The sequence below is a fragment of the Beta vulgaris genome, chromosome 7 (assembly GCF_026745355.1).
Source record: "Beta vulgaris subsp. vulgaris cultivar EL10 chromosome 7, EL10.2, whole genome shotgun sequence".
Classification (NCBI taxonomy): Eukaryota; Viridiplantae; Streptophyta; class Magnoliopsida; order Caryophyllales; family Amaranthaceae; genus Beta; species Beta vulgaris.
In genome coordinates, this window is record NC_079208.1 from 5,875,528 (window position 1) to 5,902,162 (window position 26,635).

General features: G+C 35.7%; 1 protein-coding gene and 1 long non-coding RNA gene across 3 annotated transcripts; one reads left to right on the forward strand and one right to left on the reverse strand.

Moving 5' to 3' along the window:
- Positions 1 to 4,862: 4,862 nt before the first annotated feature.
- LOC104898490 (uncharacterized) lies at positions 4,863 to 20,716 on the forward strand. 2 transcript variants are annotated; one of them, XR_007268498.2, is made up of 6 exons: positions 4,863 to 5,173; positions 6,436 to 6,483; positions 7,268 to 7,343; positions 13,222 to 13,332; positions 14,895 to 16,649; positions 20,024 to 20,716. It is a non-coding gene; the product is annotated as an uncharacterized LOC104898490 (long non-coding RNA). The 2 variants fall into 2 exon arrangements; XR_007268499.2 differs by having other exon boundaries at positions 14,895 to 16,298.
- LOC104898489 (DNA glycosylase/AP lyase ROS1) lies at positions 7,705 to 20,497 on the reverse strand. The gene is made up of 19 exons (XM_010685578.3): positions 19,777 to 20,497; positions 17,416 to 19,188; positions 16,884 to 17,339; positions 16,155 to 16,245; positions 14,479 to 15,835; positions 14,297 to 14,376; positions 14,026 to 14,110; positions 13,847 to 13,938; positions 13,704 to 13,772; positions 13,549 to 13,585; positions 13,389 to 13,471; positions 12,159 to 12,695; positions 11,603 to 11,639; positions 11,472 to 11,529; positions 11,233 to 11,372; positions 11,050 to 11,115; positions 10,850 to 10,964; positions 10,734 to 10,772; positions 7,705 to 7,988 (listed from the first exon to the last, which is right to left on the reverse strand). Exons 1-19 carry the CDS (start codon positions 20,495 to 20,497, stop codon positions 7,867 to 7,869), a joined length of 5,958 nt encoding a protein of 1,985 aa, XP_010683880.2. The 3' UTR covers positions 7,705 to 7,866.
- Positions 20,717 to 26,635: the final 5,919 nt, after the last annotated feature.

Consider the following 26,635-nt stretch of genomic DNA (forward strand, 5'->3'; position numbering starts at 1 on the left):
GGATAAAATTCGTTTACCAAAATAATACGGGGGTTTAGGAATTTGGAAGGTAGATTTTAATAATATTGCTCTTCAAATGAAACTTCTTCGAAAAAATATTAAACAAAAAGACAATTTATGGGTAAATTTAGTTAAGAAAAAGTATATTAAAAGTTAGGATATTCTATCTCATAAAGTCTCTTCAGTAGCCTTTTGGTAGTGGAAAAAACTTATGTCTCTTAGACCCCTATTTAGGCATGGGTTGAGATGGCAAGTAGGGGATGAAAAATATATCAAATTTTGGGATGATAATTGGACCTTCCAATATCTCCTTTAAAAAAATATTATTCCCACTTATGAGTCTGAGCACTTCAAAATGAGTGATGTGATTGATGATCATGGGCTTTGAGATCGGGAGAAAATTGCTTCTCTTGTCCCTCCCCATATAACTTCAATTATTTTTTTTTCTTTTCTTCCTTCTAATCCTCATCCTAATACTCTTGTGTGGGGCTTGACAGCTGATGGGGAGTATCCAGTCAAGTCAGAATTTATATTGACTCAGGGTCTTCATAATCCGAATTTTAAAAAAGTTGAATTTGCTTGGCTTTGGAAGATTCATGCTTCTCCCACAATGCGTTTTATGTAGTAATGCTCCTAAATCTCGTTCTCACCTTTGTTTTGAATGCCCATTCACTTTAATTTGACTTAATTAAAGCCAACGAGTTTAACTCAATTAAAGCCAACAAGTTTAACAAGACATAAGCATCACACCACCGACAACTGGGCCATAAACATCAAATCAACAATTAAAACAAACATATTTGACTCGATTGAAGCCAACAACTTTAACAATTCTTGGAAATTGGTCAAACATCCAAGATAACGCCCAAAAACCAACATGTTTAACTCAATTTACCAACAATAGCATTGTACACACAATAAACAAACAAACAAGTGCGAAGAGACTTCGGAGATCACCATGAACAACAAAACAGAATTCTATGAACAACAAAATATGTTCCAATAACAACCAATTTTTATTGGGTATAACCATCAAAATCTCGCCATCAAAATTTTTATTGGACATAACCATCATAATCTCACCATCAAAACAAATCTAAACACGAAACGACGCTAAGATTTATGAACATGTCTCAACACCAAAACTACGCCAAAAACACAAGACGCAAAAAAAGATTTATTTCACAAATTAAATAACCTAACTTTATAAAGATATCTTAACAACAAAATATAATCAAGATTTTGCAACAAATTTTTTGACTTATATGTAACCTATTCGAAACTTCCCAAGGACGGATCAGGAGGTCAACAATTGTGAAATTATGTTGATACACACGAATCTGAACTACCCACAAGAAACGGACTCCAAAGCAAGAATTTGTAACTCCCAAACGACTAAAAATTTGACCCAATAACTGACAAGTTGGGGAACAAAGACATAATCACAAGGGACTTTGCAGTTTTGATGGATGTAGTGAGAGATCCAGAGAGATCTAGTGATGCAGAGAAAGAGAAAGAAAGATAGGATGAGAGAGAAAAAGAGATTTCTAGGGATTTCGCATAAACCCTATGCGAGAGAGGGAAGAACACAATGCAGAAAGAGATAGAACTGCCCGGAAATATCTAGAAATAGAGAGAGGTGTTTGAAATTATGTTGACTAGATTTTAATGAAGTAGAGGTAGGTATGAGAATTGGAGGGAGTAACTATAATCATAAATGTAACTTAATGAGGGTAGGTGGAATTTTAGTTTGGTAAATATATGTAGTTATTATAATAGTTAAATACTTCCGCTATTTTTTAATAAGTGTCATGTTTTCCATTTAGGAAAATATCACAATAACTCAATAAGTGACACATAGCTCAAAGTAGTAAAAAATGCTTCTCATTTTACATCTTTGTCATTATTTAATTGTTTCACATACCTACTTTATTCTACTCAAATTTGATTCCCCCACTTTCTCTCTGTGTCACTTATTAAAAAACGGAGGAAATAGTAAGTAAGGGTAAAATAGTAAAATTAAGGAAAAATAACTTGTTAAAAGAAGTATGTAGTATCTATTATGACATTTCCATTTAATGGAAATGTAACATAAAAAAACGAAAGATGTATAAAATAAGGATAAAGTATGTGTTGTGGTAATTTATGATTTCCAAATTACCCCTTCCTATAATTAGTTAATTTTGTTGAGGTGGTTCCTTACTCATCTCTTGAGTTAAAGTGTAGCGTATTTAAGTTTATTTTTCAGTGGTAAAATGTAATTTTTGTTTGATCTCTGTGTACCAACTAACTTAAAGTACAATAAAAAAAATGAATAAATATACTTTTTTATAATAATTATGTACAATAAGCTCTAGATTACTTATGATAGAAAAAACTAAATATGAGATAATGGATGTGACTTATGTCATGGTCACTAGCATAATCTTTTGACAGGTGGGGTCTAATGCAATATAATTGGGTAATAGAGAATGATGAAAATTACCAGAATCTTAACTTATACTTTTTCATTTTGGTTTCCAAATTATTCCTAATAGTTACAAGTTTGGAATTCCTCAAATGTTTTCACATGTTTTGTTTAAGAGGATGGAATATGGATGAATATTATGTAGGAAATACTAATCGTTGAAAATTCTCTAGAGCCAAAAAATTAGTGAAACTATTGGGTCAGACCGTCTGACCCAATGTGTTTGGTCGGACGGATTGAGCCCAAAAGTTTCACTTATAAGGGACACGCGCAGACTTTTTTGTTTAACGGTACATTTAGGTTTTTATACGGTTTTTAAACTTCTTTCGTTCTTCATTGTTCTTATTTCAATCTTTCTTCTTCTTTGAAAATTTCTTCTCATTTCTACTTTTTCTCTCGATTTTTTGCTTTTCTTCTCTTCCAATTTACTCCATTTTTGTTCAAAATTCTATATTTGATCACTGTCGGAAATTAATTTAACATACTACATCGCAAATATGGTTAAGAGGATCAGAGATGAAATTTCTAGGTATAATTTGGTTGGATTTTTCGCTGATTTTTTTCTTCCAATTTTTAGTGTGTTGTTGAGTTTTTCTGATGTTGCTGTTGTTGATGTAACTGTAATGCAGTTCGAAGTCGAAGGAGGTGAAGACTGACGCAGCTTCTCGTGAAAAACACTAACTGAAAAGAATAAGTTTGATTGGAATACATTTGTTTAAATGAAAAAGTTAAAGAAATAACTGAAATAATATAAAGACCAACTGAAAATGGTAAAACTCTAACTGAAAATAATGTGTTATTGGAATACATATTTGTAAATGAAAATATTCAAACAGTAACTGAAACAATATAAATACCAGCTGAATAATTTGTAGAGTTAAGTGAAAATAATAAGTCTGGTTGGAATAATTTGTGTAAATGAAAATTTTATATAGTAACTGAAGCAATATAAATACCAAATGAAAATTGTAGAGAAACTAACTGAAGCAATGTGAACACTAATTGAAAATATTTAAGTTAGGATGCGCATTTTTGTGCGTGTTGGTGCTTTGTCCGACAAGGTGGTTTTGTGTCAGACGAATCTGACACAATACCATCTCCATAAATTATGACAAATGGGTCATTGAAGTAAAAAATAATGTGGTAATACTATCTTAAAAAGACACCTTAAAAAATTGATAATTAAGTAATACTTTACTACTTTATTAGAGGACGTGCAATACGCGCGCCAAAAGTCTTTTGATCAAAATAAGAGCACAATCAATTGTTGTCCTATAGTTTATGGTCATTAATTATTTTATTACTTTCTCACTCTTTCATCTACCCACCATATGTTCTCTTTCCTCCAATTCCTTATTTGTTCCTCTTTTTCTTGGTCCATCATTAAGAGCTAAGCATTAGAGTACTCCCAACCGTTGCCCTCCTTGCGGGTTACGAGGAGAGAGAGTATAAAAAAGTAATATTAGTTTATTAGGAGAGAGAAAAAAATTGGTCAAAAACCTGATGTCCAGGCATCCAGCTCTTCATGATGGACCAAGAAAAAGAGGAGCGAAGAAGAAATTGGAGGAGAGAGAACATATGGTAGGGTTGATGAAAAGTGAGAAAATAATAAAATAATTAATGACCACAATATATAGGACCACCATTGCTCTAATTTTTTTGCCCAAAATTTCTCACTCTCCTAATAAACTAATACTACTTTTATACTCTCTCTCCCCATAACCCACAAGGAGAGGGTAACAGTTGGAAGTACTAGGTCTCCCTCTCAAATTATATACTTCATCTTTTTATTTTTTAATGCAACAAACTCACTTTCACGTACAACAAGACATTTACTTTGACCATAAATATTTATAATTGCATATATGTAAAAATTATTAAAATTACATATCATGAAAATAGATTATAAGACAAATCTAACAAGATCCAACTATATTTTTCATCATATACAAATCACAAATTTTAGTCAAAGTGATAATTGTGAATAGTGAAAAGTCCAATTATTACATTTAAAAAGAAATGGATAAAGTAAAAGAATAGAGCTAAGTGGTTGAACTTTTCTTTTTAACTTTGACTTTAAAAAAGCGAATATATAAAAAGTGGAGAAATAAAATCATAAAACTTTATTAAATTATTTAGGGCTCGTTCGATATCATTGTGGTTTTCTGTTTTTTGGTTTTTTGATTTTTAAAGTCATATGATATATGTACTATAATGAATAAAAAATTAATCAAATATATTGGTAACATGATGATTTTGAAAACTGACAACTAAAAAGTGAAAACCATATTTTTTTGGTTTTTTGTTTTTGATTTTTAGTTCTCAAAAAAACTGAAAATGAAAAACAAAAAGGTAACAAACGAACCCTTATCTATTCATTTTAAAAGATGTTGTCGAACATGCCCTACAGCTAAAAGTTTCTCAGAGCGAGAAAGCTCACCTCAAATTACCGTCTTCTCCGCATCACAATTCCATGGCGGGGTTTGAAAAGTGAAAACACTTTCGTTGGAGGGAACTTGAAAAAAGAGCGGCAAAACATGAAACATCAAAACCCCAAACACGCTCTCTCTAGTCTCTTCCCTCCATTAATCTTCATCAGTTTCTCTCTCCTCTCTCTTTTCCGAATTAACTTCCTCTCCTTCGTTCGCCGCTTCCATGGCGGCGCCTTTGAAACTTCTTCATTCAGAAGCTCATTTTCATGAGCAGGTCAGTCGATTCATTACTTGAACTTTCGATTTTGTTTTTAGATCCAATTTTTTACCCTAATTTGATGTTAACAAATCTCCTGCTTTATCTTTCGTTCTCGCGATATTGATTTTCTTATTCCGTATGTTTATCTGAATGAATCATTTGCTTCATAGCAGTTTGTGCAAAGTGAAGTTGTTGATTTTTTTACCAGATTTTTAGTTTGATTTTTTGTTTTTTTAGAAGGTTTAACCTATTATGCTATTTCTCTGTAAAAAAGGAAATTTGAAGTGAACTTTAATCTGGAACTTTCTAGGTTTTCGATTATGGAGAATTAAAGATCAGAAAGACGGCAATTAAATTTGTTGAAATTCTTATAATAATCTTCTTTGTTGTTAATTTAGCGAAATGTGCTTCACTTTAAGGCGTAGATCTTCTGGAAAGAAAGAGAACCTAGCAATCATTATTTGCATAAAACGTTTTTTTTAATATTTTTTTTTAGCTTTTTAAGTATATATGTGAAGGCGTGGGAGACGGAGGATTGCAAGGGAAGTTTATAAGCCGTAACGCATACTATATCATTAGCCATTAAGCCATTAATGTAGTAATTCAATACTTCTATATGACCTTTTACAATGCTAGAGCCAAACTTAGCATACAGGAGTAGTTTGCTAAGGTTTTTCCTCTTTTACTTGCTATGTTGAGGACTTCTTCCGTTTTATTATTACAACATCACTCATTGGCAAGTGTTTTGAAAAGCTACGTGAAAAGTAGATAAATAGGTGAATAGTTAGACCTAAATGCTATGTTATTCAGACACGGATTGCATGTCTACTTGGATACGGGTGTTCAAGTGTCCGACTCGGCTATTTTGTAGAAAAAAAGTCTAAGTTTTTAGTTTAAAATGAAGTATCCAAGTAAGGGGTCGTGTCGGACATGACACGACACCCCGTTTTTGAGGTAAATGGAGGTGTCGGAGTAACTCTGCCGAAATGATATAACATATAAGTGAGATACAGAGAAAAGATATTAATAAAGAAGGAAATATTGTAATTAATGTGAAACTAATGAAAATATTGCAATTGAAAAAGGAAGGAGGAAATATAAGAAACCTTTATTCGTCACAAGATCTAGGCTTTTGCTCAGATTGAGCTAAATTTCAAATTAATATCCTCTTTTTGACTTCTGTGCTGTTAAGATTGAAATATGTTGAAATTCAAGATATACGTTGGTTTGTTTTGGTAACAATCAGTAAGTGATTTTCTCCATTTATTTTCTTGCAGATTCAAGGTGTAATTGAACCAACTTAGATGCCAGTCATTTAGTCAATGGTAAGATACCTGTTTTTTTTTACTGAACTTTCTCACTTTTCGTGGAAACCAGGATTTGGTGATTTGCTTGTTTTAGAGCATTTTATTATGCTTTATTGGTTAAGTTTCTAAAATACACGCTTCAATTTTGGAGAAATGTTCTAGGATATGATTCTTTTGAATACTAACTGATTGCTTGGTCTAGTAATTAATACTTTTTTTTTATCTTAAAACTATGAGGTTATGCACTCTTGTTGTAGAGAGCCACTGTAGGGCCTTCATCATATTCATACCTTCAACGGTCCTTACCTTAATAGGTGGGTCTGGGTGACCCATGCAGTAACTTTCTGTTACTCACCCAGAAAAGGAGGGCTAATTGAGTTGTATGTTGTTCCTGCTGGAGTGCTGGTTTCAATATCTTACCCCCACCATTTTCTTTTTGAAGCATAGTACACTGCATATTCATTACTGCTATTATTAGGGGGCACCATTGGCCTTTTCTTATTTGAACTGGGAGAATCCAGCGAAGCCGGTGAAGCCAATATGAACCTTTAATCTTAGAGGAGCCAATATGAACCTTTAACCTTAGAGGTTATAGCTAATTTTAATGTTAGTAATAGATCTTACTCTTGAAGATTTGGCAGTGCTCTACTGCAATTAGAGGTACTATGGTATGGCAATTACATCGAGTGATCGAGCTTTACAACGTGGCTGTTGAACAATGTTATTGTTGATAATTCTTGTTAGATTTTTTTCTGTAAATATTGTGGATAGGTTGAATAATTTTTATTCCTTCTCCTTGCAGCTTGGCACATGTTTGTTATTTCAAGGATTGATGGCGAGCATTTCAACTTGACATTCAAACATTTCGGTATTTGCTGGTAAGATACTGCTTTATACATTGCTGCGCATTAGATAATTGTCCTACTCGGCTTAGTTTTAACAATTTCAACGCTCAAAAGTTTCAGATACATTTCCGCTGCTTTAATCTCAAACTATAAGAAGTTCAAAGTTTCAGAATTTAACATAATTTATCTGCTAAACTTCTTCTAATGTTGGTCTTCACATCTTATTTTTAATGAAGAATATAGATAACCTTTTATTTTCTCATTAACAATACTGAATTGCACTTGGCGGATGCTTGTGTACCTGAATTTTCATTGACAACATCTTTCTTATGTGACTGTATCATGAAGTAATGTATTCACATGTGGACCTCAATTTTGTGCTATATTCTCCTGGTTGAAGAAAACTTGCTCAATTCGAGCACGAATTTAAATTGCCTACAATCTTTGTAAAGGATGTACAAGGTCAATAGCTTCTTACATTTCCTAATTCGAGATGATGCTATTTTTATCTTTAACCTCACTGACATTTTTGAGACATCAGCAGTCAGTACGTCACCTACTCATCATATGCCTTACCTTTCGTCCCTCTAGGCATTTTGCTGGCTGGAAAATGCAATCTGGCCATGAGTGGACGAGGTGCTCTTCTTTTTTGGTCAAATCCCCGTACACAAACAAATCCTGCATTGCCATATATTAAAGCATGAATAATCAGTTTAAACAGCTGTAGAGTGGTGTATCGTGTACGTCTACAGACCATCTATATGTGATGCATTCTTGTTTTTTCTATCCTGTTATGAATTTTGAACAAAAGATTAGGGTGTTTAGTAAAAGACTAGATTGTAGGAGTATGAGTAGATTTGACCCCAAATAGTATTATTTAGTGATATTTGGTGATCAATTTATTGATTTTCATTCAATCTTTTGCAATATGCTTATACGAGCATACTGAAGAGCAGATTATCTTTGGAAAGAATGACCCCTTCCTTGTCAATCCTCATGCGTACTATTTAAGGCAACATGGCAAAATGCATTTTTCCTAACCTCTTTTCAGAAATTCAAATGACTCACATTTAATTTAATTGATAATTTACCCTGAATTTGCTATATGCTGTTCCATGCTTGGTATTTGCTATCTGCTAATACTATTTACAGTTTTTCTATCTTCTAATTACCAAACAAACATTACAGCTGAATCAGAAAAAAAGTTGCTTTAAGCTAAATCTTGACTTAGATATCATTTGGGCCTAAAAGGATTCAAATTGTATTGTCAGCCTGCAGTCCTTGGTGCCCATTGACTACTTCCATCTATGCAGGGATGTGTAGATTACAGTCTCTTTCTAATGAACCTTCACGTTCTTTCATCCCCTCCCCAACAAACATTTGTTACCAGTTGCAAATGGGTGAAAATGGTGGCTGGAAGATGTTCTTTCCTACAACCTTTATGTAAGCTTTAGAGTTGACCTTATTCCTATGCCACTTTCCATACACCTATGACAAGAAAGTGATTGTGGAACTAGAGGACTTGTTACCAATAGGAAATGTGAGAGGGGCTAAATGCATGAAAAGGAAGATGAGTGGCTGAATATAGTGCCGTGAGTGAAGAAAGAACACTTCCAGTGCAGGAATTTGTAGAATATAAAGAGGTAGGATGGACAAAAAGCCGAAGAACTTTTTTAATCTTGAACATGGTTTTATCTGGAGCAACTCCCTTTATTTCTCGAGAAATCTCGAAATGTGGGTCATCCTCATTGTAAAAGGATGAATTATGAGTAACACAAGAAATGCCAAGTGAACCATGACACCGCTCCATGGCGCTTTGAAATACTGATAACAAAGCTATGACTCCAAGTGAGACAAAGGGCTAGATTAAAAGCCGCCAGTCCTCAGGAACTTAACAAAAACTTGAAATTTCATTGTGGCATCCTGCTTTGTTGTTTCATCAAGGTACCCCCTCAGTCACAACTTAGTCATTTGGCACCACACTAAGAGGTTGTTTGGTTAACCTCAAATTCTACTGGAATTTGGAATTCCTAGGAAGTACATTATAGGGTAGTTGTTTGGTATGCAAAAAATAGGGAATTTATGGGAAATAGAATTTTCAAGGAAATGGAAATTCCATGTAGTGTATATTCATCAACTCCCCTTGGTGATTAGAAATTCTTGTGTCAATTACAAATTCCTATGCTCGACCAAACACCCAAAGGCATTTCCTAGGAAATAGACAAGGGAATTTACTTCCCATGAAATAAGACTTCCCATGGAAATTAAGTTCCAACGATAACCAGATGAGGCCTAAAGTTCAATATGTTTTGAGTGAGTTACTAGTCTTGCTACTGAATATTGGATATAGTTTATTGGTGTTGGAAGATGAAAATATCATTGGCCTTTTGTCATCTTGTACATTGTGAGATATGGTAAGAAGTACATAAGCTGCATAATTTCTTAGGCTAGATTAGGTGTAATAATGTAGTAGCTCTCCATCTTTCAATTTTTCATTTTAAGGCCAAAATTTGTTCACTCAATAGATAGATGATTAGGTGGTGTCTATCAAGATTTTTTTTTTTTATTTGTGAAAATCTGACTTTGTTAATAGTATGTTAGTGTATGACATTAAAGTCAGAAGGATATCTCAGTGAAAATATACAAAAGTTAGGTACCAGAGAACATTTTACAGTATAACGAAACCAACAAGGTATTAAAGTCACAGGTAGTAGTTGTCAGGGATGAATTGTTAGAGAAGGCAGCGCAGAAGTTAAGAGCGATTTGACATACCAGATGGGTGGCACAGAGGCAACCATATGGCAAAAGCTTATTGTTACTGTTATAATAACTCCTACTAGTGTGTTTTCTGGGTCATTGAGAATATGGAACAGTCAAAAGCTGTTTAGCGTGAGGTGTGAATTTGGCCCATCTTTGACCCCAAGTGACAAAGGCTTCTTTATTCATATTTTGAGAGGAAGGTTTCATCACTTTCATTCCTTGGTTACATTATGCTCTAGTTAGATACGATCAGCAGTGGAATTTCTAATATATCCATGGTCATAGAATTACTATAAAGATTAGAATCTTGTTTGTTGTACATTGCCCATCTTTCCTCTTATAGAAGCAGGGAAATTCATAATTTTTGGTCTTTGGGTTGGAGGTGAAGAGTTTTTTTTTATTGTTTGAGAACTCGTGCACTAGAAAGTTGCTATGCTGAGTTAAGAGTCAAATTTTATCCTGGAGTTTTGAACCGTAATATTTTTGGATTATTTCTGATCGTTACTGTGAGGGGTTTATTTTTGTTTTACAAATTAAGTCTTTGCTTGCTTTCCTACTTTGTGCATCTAGCTATGTGGTAAAAAAAGAAATAGAAGTCTGCCTTTCGCAGGAGCAAGAGAGGGAAATATATGATTGCATTTTTTAGGGTTTATTTTTGCATACCTCTCCAGAAGCAATGTTGAATATCTTCGGTGGTCAGACCTGGACATAAATACAGAAATTAGCGTGAAAAATATTTTCTTTCATATGTGAAATTGAAACACCTTTTCTTTCAATACCTCTAAATATGGTTGGTATAGATGTTCCGAAATAAACAGTACGTCTTGGAAGGTTCCACAACCAAGATCTGGGGACTGCAATTGGGTCAAGGCTGGAGTCGTGGTCAGCAAATACCTGCATATGGTGTGCAATCATTTTAGTTATAGGAGAACAATTTAGCACAATTAAAGTTCTGATGTATGTGATACAACGATTTTACCTCATTAACTTGGAAATATGTTCCATTTAGTGGGAAGCTGCCTCTCATAGCTGTTCTACATGGTATCTGAAGAAGATAAGGGTGGCACGATTTAGTATTACCATGACTTAGAATATCATAAAAAGGTGTCACTTTATGTACAATCTGCATATGATCCCTATAGATCAAAATATCTTCTCTTACCAGAAGTGTACCCCGTACAATCTGGGAGTTTGCTTCTCGCTGACTGTTGCAGTATGAACATGTCTCCTCATTGCACAGTAGGCTTGGGTCTTCTGATTGGCATTTTCTTTCAGGAGGTTCAATAGAGTTTGCAGTCTCACCTATAAAGTAAAAAAATTATTGTCTCGAAAGTAAATTGTGCGACATCTAGAAATAAGATTGCCTGTCTGCCTGCCTGTGGTTCTCTGTAGAATCATTACCTGGGGTCCATATTGCAAGTAGATATGAACATGGATCATCAGGCTCTCTTTTGTCCAACTGCAATAAGCACTGCAGTTAGAACACACCAAATAAAAGAGAACATAGGTAATATTATGTAAGAGTAACTTACTCCTTTCAGGAGAGGATGGGTGTCTGGAAGTTCATATCTGCAATGTCAAGCAGAAAACATTAATGGATCTGAAAGTCTATTGTATATGAAACACAAAATGTTTCTTGAGACCAGCTTTGGTTTTATATATGATCTTTATATATCCTGTCTGTTTAATATGAGACTGCACATGAGATATTTACTGCTGCGAGAAGAAAAAGTCTCCCTTATCGGCCTTATACAACACCGTGGATAGATTCCAGATCCTTTTAGTAAAACTACATTGATGGAGAATGCACATCAATTCAATACTTTAGCTAGAAGCTCGCACTAAGGCAGAGGAATTGCTGTAGTGATTTCTGTATACTTCATAAATATACACACCAGCCAAACCAGGGGTAAAGATAGGAATAGGGGAGCAGTGAGCTAAAGCTTTCATACCTCATCCAACATGCCTTACTATTGACCTTAAACAGACTTGGACAGCAAGGACTTATTTTAGAGTTTCCATCATGAAACATTTAAACGGTGCAAGCACTACTACAATCATGTACAGAGGATACAGATATCAACTTACACATGATGTTCTGTTCTGAGCCGGCTAATATTCTTTAGCTTTGGTGTGGGAATGGAAGCAGCTTCAGCTGTTAATGCTACTAAGGCATTTGACATTCCAGCCTCCTGGAGCTCTTTATTTGCTTGCATAAAATTCTGTAGAGTTTGAGTGAATTCCTTCATGTTGAGCTTGATTGTTGGGATCTCATCAGGGTCCTCATAAAAAGTATCTTCAATGTCGCATAATGTTTGTTCATGCTCTGGTTCTGGCTCTGGTGATGCTGGAACTTCCACAATTGGCTCACAGTGTGTATTTTGAAATCGCTTCTCCAAATGATTGACTGTATTTGCCTGTGGCAAGGGGAGTGCTAGTGGAGAATATGGAATAGGCAAACCATCAATGCGATTGGGGTGGCTTTGTGACTGCTGGTTGCTCCAAGAGGGGGGTGAAGGCAAAGGCAAAGGCAAAGCTTTGATGCTAGCTTGAGGATTTGGGAGTGTTGAACCACTTGAAGGCATAATGCTTCTTTCTTCTGGCCCTGGAAGAGCAAATCTAGCACTGCAGCCAACAAGTTACCAAATTATATTATTTCAAGCAACAGGCAACAGGCAACAGACAACAGACCTAGCCCTTGTGCATAATATGGAAAATCGCCAATATTTCATCTGTATTTATTGGTCATATATGTGACATTTATCTAGAGTTGAAAACATGGACCGGAAGCTGATGTGTTCTATAAGAAATAAAGGAAGTGAAGTTTTGGATATGAACCAATAATCATTTGATTGGTAAATCTTGCTTCTTCTTCGGATGGGCAACATGCCTAGCATCGTTGTGCATTTTCTGGAAAAGGGGCAATTAACTAATCTTCGTTTATTGGTAATATATGTGAATTTATATCTAGAGTTGATAACACGAGGCCAGAATATGATGGAATCTTCAAGAAATGAAGGAGGAATTTTAGATTTGAGTCAATAATCATTTTATTGGTTTAATTTGCTTCCTCTTTATAGGATTATTCTTGAATAATTAATCTAGAACTGATTTTCATTGTCTTTGATCTTTGGGTTGGTGGAATCTGCAGATAAATCATTCAGTGGTGATCTTTTCTGGCTTCAACTTTACAAGGATGCTTCTTTGAGGAAGCTGAAAGCTGTTGAACCTTCTGCATGATGTTTTTCTGAAATCTTGTAGGGTAAGTTGGTTGCTCAGATAAGTACAAAGCTTTATTTGACCAGAGAGCATGCTAACCTTGCAAATGCACTGGCAAAGTGTCTGCACTCTCCTCTGAGGGGACAAGCATTGCAATTAGGCTGCCTTTTGGTGCAGAATACCTGAAAGAAACCATAATATAAATCCTGTTGTGATCTATACCGGAAACGCCTGAAAAACCTTTTCAATCTCAACATACCTTTCCAAAAGTGATCAAATGATAGTGCAACTCGTACCTAAATTGAATTGAGTTATAAAATCAGTCAACAAATCACAAATTTGGGCTTACTCATTCATGAGTACAACGATGGCATGTAATATGAAAGAATGAAAACAAGAGAATTTTGCTCTTACAATGTCTTTTGGTCAAGCTTGCATAGTCGTGGCCATAAGAACTTCTGAATGGACTCCAGGATTGGATATCTGATTTACCAATTAATGTTAGTGTTTAAACTTTCATATACCCAGCATTACACAATGAACTATGTAGATCTTACAATTCTAAAAGATGCAATTGAAGGGACTCTGGTAGGGGTTGGAGAGGAACCCATCCAAGTCGTACAGCTATACGTCCAACATTGGTATCAACCTGAGTGAATATTCCAATACTCAGCATGTAAGTGGTCATGTTAATTTTTTTTTGTGACAAAGGTAATGTACTAATGTATGAACTTACTGGGAATGCAAGATGGTGCAATGTCAGAAGTCGCACACATTCCACACTCTTCAATCCCAACCCTCTAAAGCTCAGTAGGAACTCTCTGGATCATGAACAAGCAATTGAGATATGTTGCTGTTAATATAGTTCATCTCATGGCTTTTAAAGTTAATCTGCGATCTTGTTAGTCAACATGATACTTGGAATTTGGATTTACAATAGTATGATAAGTTACATAATACACATAGATAATATTAGCTAGAAATAAGGAGGTTTGAAGTTCTCTTACTTTGCTTTGTCTGGAGGAATATCCCTTAACCATTCCATATCAATGCTGCCGTGATCCTTAACGAGTCTGTCTAATAGGTCCTGCATAATTACTTGAGATTATCAATTATACGAACATATTTGGGATAATTTTTTCTTCTGATAGAACTTTTATAAGCAGAATGCTAGTGATAAAAATTTCACCTTTATACGCTCTGCAAGCATGTTGTTCATGCCCCTTTCTTTAATGGTTTCAGCAATTTCACTCACATCAGCATGTCTTACTGCTTCCCAGTCTAGTGAGTCTTTTGTGTTGGCTGTTCTTTCTCTCTTGAAACCATTAGGCTGTGCCTCTTTCCGTAAACTGTCCCAGTCAAATGTATCTTTCTTTCCCTTTCCAGCCTTTCCTTTTTTTGACTTGCTTGCATCTGCATTCATCATGTCAGAAATTGCACCAGATGCATATGTTGGCACTGAAATATGCTCCACTTCTTTATGGTCATTGTTTGTCCTTTTCAATTCTGTGGTACTTTCTGTAACATCAGCAGTCACTTGGGACAAATTTGTACTTCTCCAAGTTGTACTTTCTCCAACAACATTATCTGATGGTTCTTTTACAGATTGCCTTTGTGACTGCATAACCATCTTCTCACCTTCAAGAACATAGAAAGAGCGCAAATTTTCAGCAAAAGGTCCTGGTATGCTGTCTGGACTTTTTTCCTGTGCAACATGTTGCACTGCTGATTCTGTAGTTACATTGCTTTGTTCTGTTGGTGTACTGTTCTCATCTTTTATTGATGTATTGTATGGTCTGCTCTCTACTTCCAACATCTCAAGGCCTTTGGTGCCCGATAATTGAAAATTTAGATTTAGCAGGTTGTCGTTTGAGCAGACTCCTTGTGGTTGTGGAGAACATTTTGTGGTATGATTCATACATCCTGGTTGATCATGCTGAGTTTGACTGTAAGCTTCATGAAGGAAGGGACTCTCTGCCATCTTTAGAAGTCCCATAAATGAGGTGGAGCAATCAAAATAATTTGATTGGGAGCTGGTAGTCAGAGGCTGTGTTCTTGAGTCGCTTTCTGAAAAAATGCTCATTAGTCCAACTGTCTGCATATTTGGAGAGTTGGTGGAGTTCTGGGACGACATTACTGAGTGCTGTGATGAAGTTGCATCATCTTTTGCTCTATCATCTCCTAAGATACTTGCTGTTTCTGCAGTCTGGCTATTTGCATTATCAACTATTGAGTTATTGGGGGCTTTTTGACTGCTTTCACTAGAATAATCCTTTGGGCTAACTGAACCAGGAGCTCTTCCAGTTAGTTCTTTGCTGTTGACAACTTCCTTCTCTTCACTGTGGTCCATGTCATGCATAATTCTAGAATTCCTGCTGAAATTTTGTTGATCCACTGCCTTCTCGTTCCAGGTGATGCTTGCCTCAGGTTCTATTATGCAAACATCTGGTTCTACAACCAAAGCAGTTGTTGACTCCTCTGAAAGGCTACTTTCACTGCCTTCTGACTTGAGAGGAAAATGAGCAGCGAGTGACATGAAAGCAGAGCTGCAAACAAAATGGTCTAAGATACAACTTATTCAGGGCATATTTGGATTGGGGGTATTGTATTAAGTGGGTAACAAGAGAAAATAATGAGAATAAAAATGACGATGGGTGGAGCAGGAGGTGGTTGTAGTTGTTGAGGGAGGAGGAAGGTGTGGGGTTATTGTTCCCTTCAAATGAGGGTGATAGTTCCTCATCCCTCTTGCAACCACGATTATCGCATTTCCATCTTCTCTTTATTTTCTCTTTCCACCCCTTAATTTTCTACCACCAATCATGCCGTCAATGGAATAGATATCCGGGAATTTCAGCGTGATCTTACCTAGAGAGATGATCTGATACATTCTGAGTAAGAAAAACTCCAATGACAGAGTCCAAAACAGATCCTTTCCACGGGGTGAAGCGTCTATCTCCTGCGTGAAAGAACAGTATATGTTAGTGATTGATGATATTACTCTGGGTGAAGGTACATTCAAGTATACTGTAATATAAATGTTTTCATAGTTTCTGTCCTCAAATCGTGACATGCCATCAATTAGTATTGATGTCTAGTGAATGGCATGTCCAATTTCCAAAATTGAAGTTGCTTCACCTCTGCCAACAGTATATAGAATGTATCCATAGGTGACATAGTTGTGATGGAAAATTAACTGAATTATTCTTATTTCCTGCTGACTAACAAGTATTTCACATAGTTCAAGCATCGACCTTATGTTTTTGTCTACATTAAAATCTGCACATTGTTAAGAGGCTTATTTTTCTTAGAAATTCGGAATTTACAAGATTGCAATGCCAGCCCAGTGGAAATGTACTCGAGGTTCTCTCCCTTTATATGATGCACATAATTTTAGTGTAGATGTGGTTCAAATTTTGATTGTTCATACTGCTTGCAGTGCCATCCCGGTGGAAATGTACTCGAGCTCCCTCCCCCTTTATATGATGCACACAATTTTAGTGTAGATGAGTTGTGATTGTTAAAACGCTATCTCTTTTGAATATAATACATTTATCTTACTGGAAATAGAGTAGAATTTGGGAATTCATATGGTACCTTGAACGAGACGCATGCGTGCTATGAATGAGTCCACACGTCCGTGGAAGACGCTTCGTTCATTTTCCCACCATTTTGCTTTATCCTCATCAGTTCCGTCAATGCCTTGATTATCAATATTCTCGAGAAGAAGTTTCCATACTCGAGTGGTCTCATCATCAAGGTCAACCTTAGGCCTTTGACGTCTCCTCCTAATAGGATCAAAGGGGCCGTCAAATGGCACTATAGTGCCATCACTTCCATAAACAACAAGTGCATTCTGCTTTTGGTTCTTTGGACGGTAAGGGACTATTGCGTTCTGCTTTTGGTTCTTTGCACGGTATGGTACTAGTGCATTCCGTCGTCGTTTTGGAATGTTGCAGATTTCTTTGTTGATATCCAGCACCTTCAGTCGTTCAGTTATTTCTTCAATGGAGCTGGAGCTGGTTCTTGCCCATGGTAGAGCTGGAACGGAATCTGCAGCAAATGGCACAATGAGTATTTTCCACCTTTCCCTGGAAAGATGCATTAAGTTTGAGGAGTTGATGTTTACCTTTTGCTTTCCTGGTAGATTGGTTAGCATCATATAAGATGAGATCCCACTGCTGGTTTAAAGAATTCTGTTTCCTCGATCTCCTTTTTGATCTTGGGTTTGCAATGCCGTCACTTGCCACTGCCTCTTTCTGAGAAAGGTCATTGTTTGGAGTGCACGTATTCACATGTTCTGAAGAATCAGTCTTCTTCTTGCGAGGACCCTTGGGCCCTGGTTTGGCAGGGAATGAAGATGCAATTCCCATCAGTCGATCCAGATCACGTACACGAGTAGTGCCTTTTGATCTCTTTTTCTTCTTCAACCTAGCCAAGTCAGCCCAAGTATTCAATAACTGCACCCTGTTTTCAACGTTTCCCATAAGTGCCTTGGCATGGTTCTCAGTCACTGCACTATCTCTAGAAGGGTCAGGGTTGCAGATATAGTAATTTGATGCTGTGGGATCAACTATCAGATAATTTTGAGCGCCAGATACCTGCTTGACATCTTCAGAATTTGCACCAATAGATGAAGTGGTTGACACGTATGCCCTTTGTACCTTTTCAGTTCTCTTTTTCTTGCAAATTTCTGGAAAGAGAAATTTGTGAAGTTCTCCAACATTTGCATTCTCCGTATATGTGTGGTTTGGCTGCCAAAAGGTACAATGCGTGGAAGCCACACTTCCAGTGTCAACACCTGTCATGTAGGCATTACTCCTCTTTGATCCTCTTGTTTGTCCTCGTTCATTGGAACTTACACAAGGGCTTGAACTTGGACTTTGTGCTGCATGAGCATCATTTTTGGGTAATACCTCTGCATTGTTTCCTGACAAATTGTGAAGAGCCTTCTCATTTCTTTTGGATAGGACAAGCAGGTCAGGCTGTGAATTGTCTACGTAGTCTTTTGTAGGAAGTGAGAGATAATTTAGAAGTTCCTGATTCTGGGCACGGTTAAGGTCATAAGCAAAGTTCACTCTTGAAGTTTCGGCCATCAGTTCTGCTCCCTGCCTAAGATGGACAGTTTGGCTATACTGGTTTCCTGCAGTGTGACACTTACCCGATTGTGGCTCTGCATATAAATCTTCGTTCAACCTATGAGGAGAGCAACTTTCTGCTGCTTGCCCATTCAAGTCAAAATTTAAGGACTTTTTGCAGGACTTGACAGCAGTTCCTGTTTGTTTTGTTTCTCCTGCTTCAGTTGCCTCTGTTGATTCTAGTTCTCCTACTTCAGTTGCTCCTGTTGGGTTTGGCTCTCCTGGTTCAGTTACTCCTGCTGGAGGAGTTGTTGAAGGTGTGTTGACCTTGTTCTTCCGAACATACTTCCTTTTACCTCGTGTTGCTTCCTCTGTATCAGTGGGCTTGGGGGTCTTTGGTTTTGGAGTTTGTCTAGGCTTCTTTTCGCTTAAGACCTTTGGTTGGTACCTTCTTCGTCGTGGTTTCTTCTGTGGTGTCTTGTTCAGGTCAATGACTTGGTCCACTGCCTTGTCAGGATTGTGATTCTCCACTGCCATGCCCATGGAGACTTTACCCGGAGACGAATCTGTAGTGGGAGCCGCAATTTCTCCTTGAGCATTCTGAAGGTTGACCATTGCAGCCGCAGCATCTTGTTCCTGCAACCTAGTTTGCTCATATGGCCCCTGATATGTGCCAAGAGGTGTGTTCCCCGAGGCCACATTACTGTCAGTTCTCCACCGTGAATCCGGAGTTGCAGGAGCAAAGTTAGAATTCTTTCCATTTGCCTGCTTTACGGTTGAAGGAGACCTAGCATCACACACACTCTGGTACTGATGAGAAGCACCTACAGTACACCATTGCTAATTGATTAGCATCAGCTTGTACAAATAACTGGGAAGGGGTCTCTCCAACAAAAGGGTTTTTTTAAAAATAAAGTCAGAACTTAAATATGAGAGCATATGATCTATTTTGTTTATTAGTTCTTTTTTAATAAAAAAATTAAAAAAAATTGTAGTTTATTCATTTATTTGGCTCTACTAAAGGCTTATGTTACTTTACTCGGACCCCTCATTTTACCTTAACATTCGTGATAGGTGGATATGGACACTTTTGGACCTACAAAGTGGTAATTTTTTAAAAAATTGAGTAGCAAGTATCGGATAGAGTAGACCTAGGTAATCCTTTTTTACATGGTTACGAAAAAAGTTCGACACTTGAACACGTATCCGTGTCTGACAACAATTTCTTATTTTTGCCGTTTGCTTTTAATCTAAACCCTCTAGACCAGCCTCCTATTTCCCCAGGTTTATAACTAGCTCACTTGATGTCTGCATGTGTGGTAAGGATGTTTTAAGAGATTGAGCTAGATGGTTAGCCTCTAAGATTAGTCTTGAAAAATCTTTTCAGATAACAATATAGCAGAAGTACTTACAATTTTGCATTTCATCTCCGAAGATATCCCTGATTTGCTGGTTGATTTGATGCACATCATTCTGATTGCTGAACATAGTGTTGCTACCATAATAGGCCGTGCTATGTGCAGGATTCGTATCCCAACCTGGAAAATAGCCTGCATTTCCCATTCCATTATCCTTCATAGCTAAAAGATCCGCAAATGAGAGATTACTCCAGTGGTTTAACGGGTCATGGCCGATGTCTCTAACTCCATTATTTCTCAGGTGCAGAGATGATTCCCAAGTATTGAAGTATGGATAACTACTCTGAGCTGCCGCTGGAAGAGGCGGCGGCGGCTGCGGCTGATGCTGATGCTGCTGTTGCTGTTGCTGTGGTGGCTGGTTTGGTGTAGGATAAGTTACTTTTGTCCTCCTGCCTTGGCTACTCCAACGAGGCAAATAATCCTCTAAACCCCTTCTTTGCATTTCTACATTTTCTCTCTCTAAATTTATTCTATCACCATGATTAACATCCCAAAAATTATTATTACTACTACTTGGGATGCATTCTGCAGAACTTATTGAATAAGATAAAAGAGTTTGAGCCTGATTTTGATGTGCAAATCTTGACAAATAATTTTCAATCTCATCATTTTCATAGATCGGTCCAAGATGAGGCTTCACTGGGGTTGATGGAACCCAGGAATTCACCTGGAAATCTTTTACCATTGGAACTGATTTTCCATTGTGAGTTTCCATGATTTACTTCTTTGGAAACTCCCAATAAAAAAAAAATTGGTAAAAAAAAAAAAAAAACACAAGCCACTTTTCTTTCTTCTCTTCCTTTTCTTATGTTGTTCTTTTATTTGTGCAGTTAGATGGGTTGTTGGAGAAAAATTGACCAAAATAATTTCTCCTCAAAAAACTATGCTCTCCTCCAAAATCTCCTTCAGGTTGAACCCATTTGCCTTAATTACCTGCAGATTCGGGTAAATTGGTTTAGAAGAAAGGAAATAAATTTATAAAATTGGAAAAAAATACCCTGAATTTTACAGAAATGGTAAAAAATTCAGATATCTTTTTAAGGGAAATTCCAGCCAGGTGATTAGCTGAAAAAAAAAAAAAACACAAAGGGGATCACAACATAATTACCCCAGATTGATAGAATCATATAATTTGAGACTAATTAAGTAGTAGATCTTTCAGATCAAAGCATTTACACCAGCTGAAGAACAAATAAATTTTATTTAATAAAAAAGAAAAAAAAAAGAGAAAAACAAGGAGCATTTTTTTTTACTGTTGGAAAAAACAGAAGCTTTAAAACTGATCATCTATCCTTCAGCTGGTATTACTGAGATTTGTAGTTCACTCTGAAAAAATTTATACATCATCAAAATCCCAAAATGAACATCAAAAAATCTATATATATAAAAAAAATGTAAGATTGAAATCTGTAAAATTGGTAGAGGATAAAATCAGGGTGACTGGTTACCAGAAAACTGGGTCAATGCCGGAGATCTGCTCCCCCTTTGAGCGGTCCAGAAAGAGGAGATGAGAGTGAAATAACAGTTTGGGCATTCAGAGAAGAGAGAGAAAGAAAAAAGAATGAAAAAGAAGAAAGAATGGGTTGGGTGAAGGATGTGGTCTTTTATTCATGTATGTATGTACCCATGTAGCCTGTAGGGTAGAACCTATCTCTCTTTTTTATTTTTTTTCCTACCTCACTCTGAAACTGATAAAACAACTTTTCCCTATAAACGAATAATAAAATTTTACATGTGCTTCTACTTTTCGCTTCTAAATAAGTAACACGTGACATTTGATTTTGATGGTCAAAACATATCAACTTTAGTTTTTACGAAAATTTGTTTTTGAAAAGGTAATATATTTGGATGTCTTATTTTATTTCTTTTTTGTCTGATTTTGTTGTCCTTTTTGGAACAATTGAATAGTTGTCTGCTAGTTAATTTTACTTTTATAATATTTGAAAGAAATTATTATAAATAATAGATGTGTTAATATCGTATATTATAGAGAAATTAATGGTCAAAGTTATCTTAAACTATACAAGTGTATAACTTTTATGTCAGGAAAGGGTTGATGAATTATTAAAGTTGACAAGTTTAATATATATAGAGAGATGGGTCCCTCTGTACTAAAAGTGATTTGTTACCTCTTTTGTATCAATTTTCAAGCATCACCTCCCAGTGCAATATTATAAAGATCTACCCCACCTTTAAAATGTTTTTAAAAATTGTCCAATCATTATATATATAAGCTGACGTGACATAACTGACGCAAAGTCAAACAAGACAATCTTTCTCGAAAAAAGAATATTAAATGCTCCAAAGAAGTCAATTTTATTGATTATTGGAGAAGGACCCATTAAGCAGAAGTGTGTTGGATTTTTTTTGTTCCACATCATCAATCTAAAGACAAATATTTAATATTTCTATTGTTCCTTTTTTAATTGTAATATACTTTTTTCGTTTTTCTAATTGTTGCATTGTCGTATCCACAATAATTTATACAATGTTAAATTCAAACTTTTTGCCCATTTAATGTAAAATAATGAAGAAAAGTGAAAAAGTACTTTTGGATGGAAAAAGAGAAAAACAAATAGAATATTACTCCCTTCGTTTCATTTTAATTTACATACTTACACTTTTTACGCATGCCAATGTAAAACTTTGTAGACATATATTTTTAGTTTTGTATTTGTAAAAATTACAAAAAGTATATATTAATAAAATACATGTTATGATAAATCTAATAAGATTTCACATGACTATATTTTCATTAGCTTATAAATCACAAATGATGGTCAAAGTGAAATATATAAACAGTGTAAAATATCAAATGGTGTAGATTAAAATAAAACGGAGGGAATATTACTTTATGATGGGCCGAGTATCCCAAATAATAAGAAAAGTTGAAATAATTTATCAATTAAAAAAAACAATCATTTAAGAACAATGTAGCAATTAAAAAAAAGGAGGGAGTATTTTTTATGATTAAATTTGATAAACTTCGACTGTATATATGATCAATTATACTCAATATTAATTATCAAATGATATATTATAAGATATGTCTCAATACATATTTTTTAAATATCAACTTGTATATTTTCAATTATATATTAAAATTGCATTGAACTTTGTGGAAAAGATATGTTGCAACTACAAAAGAATGCTGGAAGTATAAATCCTACTCTTCATGATATTTTATTTAAAGAAAAATGAAGAGCAGTATTAAAAAGTATGTACACTTTACATGGTCACAAACAATAACAACAATGTTTGTACTCACATCAAAATGGACAAGATGAAGGTAAACATAAACATGCATATAAGTTTTTGAATTATATGAACCAAATAAACTAATGTTGTCTAGGGCTGACAATGAGTCGAGACAGCTCGCGAGCTACTTGAACTTGGCTCGTTCAAAGCTCGACTCGAGCTTGAACTCGACTCGACAGGTTAATGAGTTGAGTCGAGGAACTCAATACTCAACTCGAGAAACTCGTGAGATACTCGATACAATTTTATATATATATACTTTTAATTTTTTAAGAAATTTTAACTTTATTTTTTCTATAAAAATACTTGTACTTTTCTTTGTAAAAAAATGAAAAAAAAGTGTATAAAATGACCAAAAAGCAAAGTAAAGAATTTCTTCTATAAAAAATAGAACTATATCAAATGACCAAAAAACTTGAAACGACTTCGAATTTGAGCATGAAACGAGTTCAAGTTCGAGCTTGAAACGAGTTAGAGTTCGAGTTCAAGTTTCGAGTTTGAGTTCGAGCTTGAAAATTTGAAACTCGCGAGTTTTCGAGTCAAGTCGAGTTGGAGTATGAGTTTTCGAGTTCGAGTCGAATTCATTCAAAGTTGAGCTCGACTCGCATCATTGCCAGCCCTAATGTTGTCTATTGACAATGAATAAATTGAAAAATTATGTCAACAACGCAATTAACCCTCATAGCAATAGTGTTTAATCAAAATAAGGTCATTGGCATTAATCTCATTTTGAGGTCACGCGTTTAGTCTTCAGAATGAACATTTCACAAGTTGCGTTCAAGCTTAGAGCCATCAAAACGTAGGTTTGCAACTGCATTGCGCATTAGATTAGCAACTTTTCCATCCATAATTCAATTTACTAATAAGTAAGATCATCGTATTGTGAAATTATTATAAAACCACCTCACTTTATGTCATGAAAAGGTCAGTATATATTTTAAAGGGGTCTTTCATTAAAGTAAAAGGGTTACTTTTTTAGAAAAGAAATAACCTTATATCTTAAAGGGAAAATTCCTCAGGTACCCCTGAGGTTTGGCGTAATTCCCAAATTACGCTCCACATTTGGGGAATTTTTCATATACCCCTGAGGTTTGTGTTTGGCTGCGGGGATAGGGGAGGGTTGGGGGGAAGGGGAGGTGGTAGGGGTTGGGTGGTTAGGGCTTTAGAGTGGGGTGGGAGGAGAGAAAGTTTCCATGTTCATGATGGGTGGAGAGAGAAAAAGATAATTGGGGAGAAGGAGAGGAAAACCTAACGGTGTTAGGTTTCCATCCATAGTAAGGGTATCTTGAGCACAAACACAAACCTCAGGGGTATCTGAGGAATTCTCCAAATGTCGAGGGTAATTTGAGAATTACGCCAAACCTCAGGGGGTACCTGAGCAATTTTCCCTATCTTAAAAGGATCACTTTTAATATAAGTGGCTCATTTAGAGCATACAATTGCTTCCGTCAATGATAAAATGATCTTATATGAGGTTTTGTTTGACTCTAGTTCTATAACATGGTTTTTTGGTGAAGCATTTGCAATATGTCTATAAGTTAAGAAATTATTCTGAAAGGGTAAAATTAATACGTGATTTGTTCTCATTTGTCAAAAAGAGCAATGAACTTATATATTTTTTCTATATATCGAAAATTAATCTTGTAGATTGGATTACTATTGTCAAGTCTCTTGATGATTCTTTTATCCCATTAATATATACTCCACTTTTTAAGTTATAATCCATAAGGCAATCATTTCTTCGTTGTCAAACTTCCATAATTAGTGTCTATTAAATAACTGAAGAATGAGCACTTGATGTCCTCCATAAATTACGTATAATGCCTCAATAAAAAAAAGACAAACTTAAATAAAAAATTATTATACCATTTCTAACTCCCTTTTCATCATTATCGATTAAACTCAACTTTATCAACTTTATTTTATTTTAAAAAATAATAATATTATGACTCTATCTCTAACTCCCATCCCATTATTATCTGTTACACAATCAATTTTGTAGACTTTCTTATATAAAAAAAGAAAACGAATAATGCACCCAAAATTCATGCCAATATACCGAATATTCTTACTTTTCTCTCTTTCATAATCTTCTTCCTCTTTTCTGTTCTATAATTTAGCTTTCTATTCGCTCTCGTACGCATCCCGTGCATATAACGCTATTTTCACTTAAATAATCTTTCTGAATCTTTAAGTTATTCTCGGAGGAAATGTGGGAAGAAATCGAGGAAATATCACCTTTTGCTATCTCTCTCTTATTCTTGGTATTTCTCTCTTACCTTTTGTTTTCTAAATTAGGTGATATTTTCAATGGGAATAACTTTTGAAAACATTCAAATGAGGGAACTAGGAAAAACATTTAATTGCTTGGTAATAATTACAAAACTATACCATTAAGGGTGTGTCCTCTTCACCTTAAAAAACTTGCATGTTTGATTAAGTCAATCAAATATAAAGATAATGTGAGATCAAGGCTGATCAGGCATAACAAATTCAATTCGAATAAGTTAAGGTGAAAATAATGCATCCTAAATCCTTTAAAAAACCTTTGTCATAAACTTTTTTTCGTCAGTATGTTTTGAGAAGAAGTAATTACTAATGCATAATCTAAATGATGTCCTTCTAATATAAATTAGAGAAAACCAAATTATATACTTACAAATTAGGTTACTCTCATGAGTAGTTCTTGTTCACACTATTTAAGAACATGTTTGTTCATATAATATAGAAAAATTGGATTTTAATAATCCAACCTTTAAGTTCTTAAAACAGTTCCACTTATTAGTTACTTTTTAATATTCCGACCTTTTGAAAATGTTTTCTCATAATGGTTCTAGGTGACTTGTGGCCCGAATTTCATGTAATTCTTTTTATATTTTCCTTCCTCTTACCCGGTTCTTTCTCTTCCATGTCTAGTTTAACTTCTTTTCTTTAGACCGACCCCACCTTCCCCTTCAAAACAGACCCCACTACCCCAACCACCAGCTCCCACCCTGAAATCGATCCCCCTAACCCCAAAAGCCATTACCCTCCTTTCATTCTACACCACCACCACTACCCTTGAACCACAAGAACCAAATATTATGCCACCCCTTCTTTTCTTTGTTGTAGCACTATCTACCACCCTAACCGCCCACTCGAAGTTCTGCCACCTCCCCTTTTTTCTCTCTACCTTTGTCTGCAACCGCCGCCCGTCACCACTGTAACCTCCGAACGCCTGTGCCACTAACTCCCATACCTTATCTCCACCTCCAGCCCTCATGCTTCCTTCCTCATCTGCTTCATATACTCTCTCTGTTACTTACTATTTCTCTTTCTAAGTCCTCACTCACCCTATGTCTTCCCCCTCTCTCATATACGCTAGTTTGCCACATATTCTTTATACTCTCCATCACGCCTCCCTGATGGATGCATGGGTAGTTTAGGTGCATTCATGAGATGGTTTTAAGGGGGGTTTAGGAGAGAGAGAAGTGCAACCGAAAGGGGGGGGGGGGGAGAGAAGAATGCAGATGAAGCTCAGTGGCAGAAACGGCTAGGTGAGGGTGAAGATTAAGGCCGATGGTGGCTGGTGGAGTAGGAGAGACAGGAGGGTTTC

Bases quoted from the DNA above. Each gene is read 5' to 3' on its own strand.
- LOC104898489 (XM_010685578.3), bottom strand. From the start codon at position 20,497: ATGGAAACTCACAATGGAAAATCAGTTCCAATGGTAAAAGATTTCCAG. The intron at 15,836-16,154 runs GTAAGATCACGC...TTTTGTTTGCAG, and splicing joins GTATCAGATCATCTCTCTAG to CTCTGCTTTCATGTCACTCG. The intron at 13,586-13,703 runs GTAAGAGCAAAA...AATTCAATTTAG, and splicing joins AAGCTTGACCAAAAGACATT to GTACGAGTTGCACTATCATT.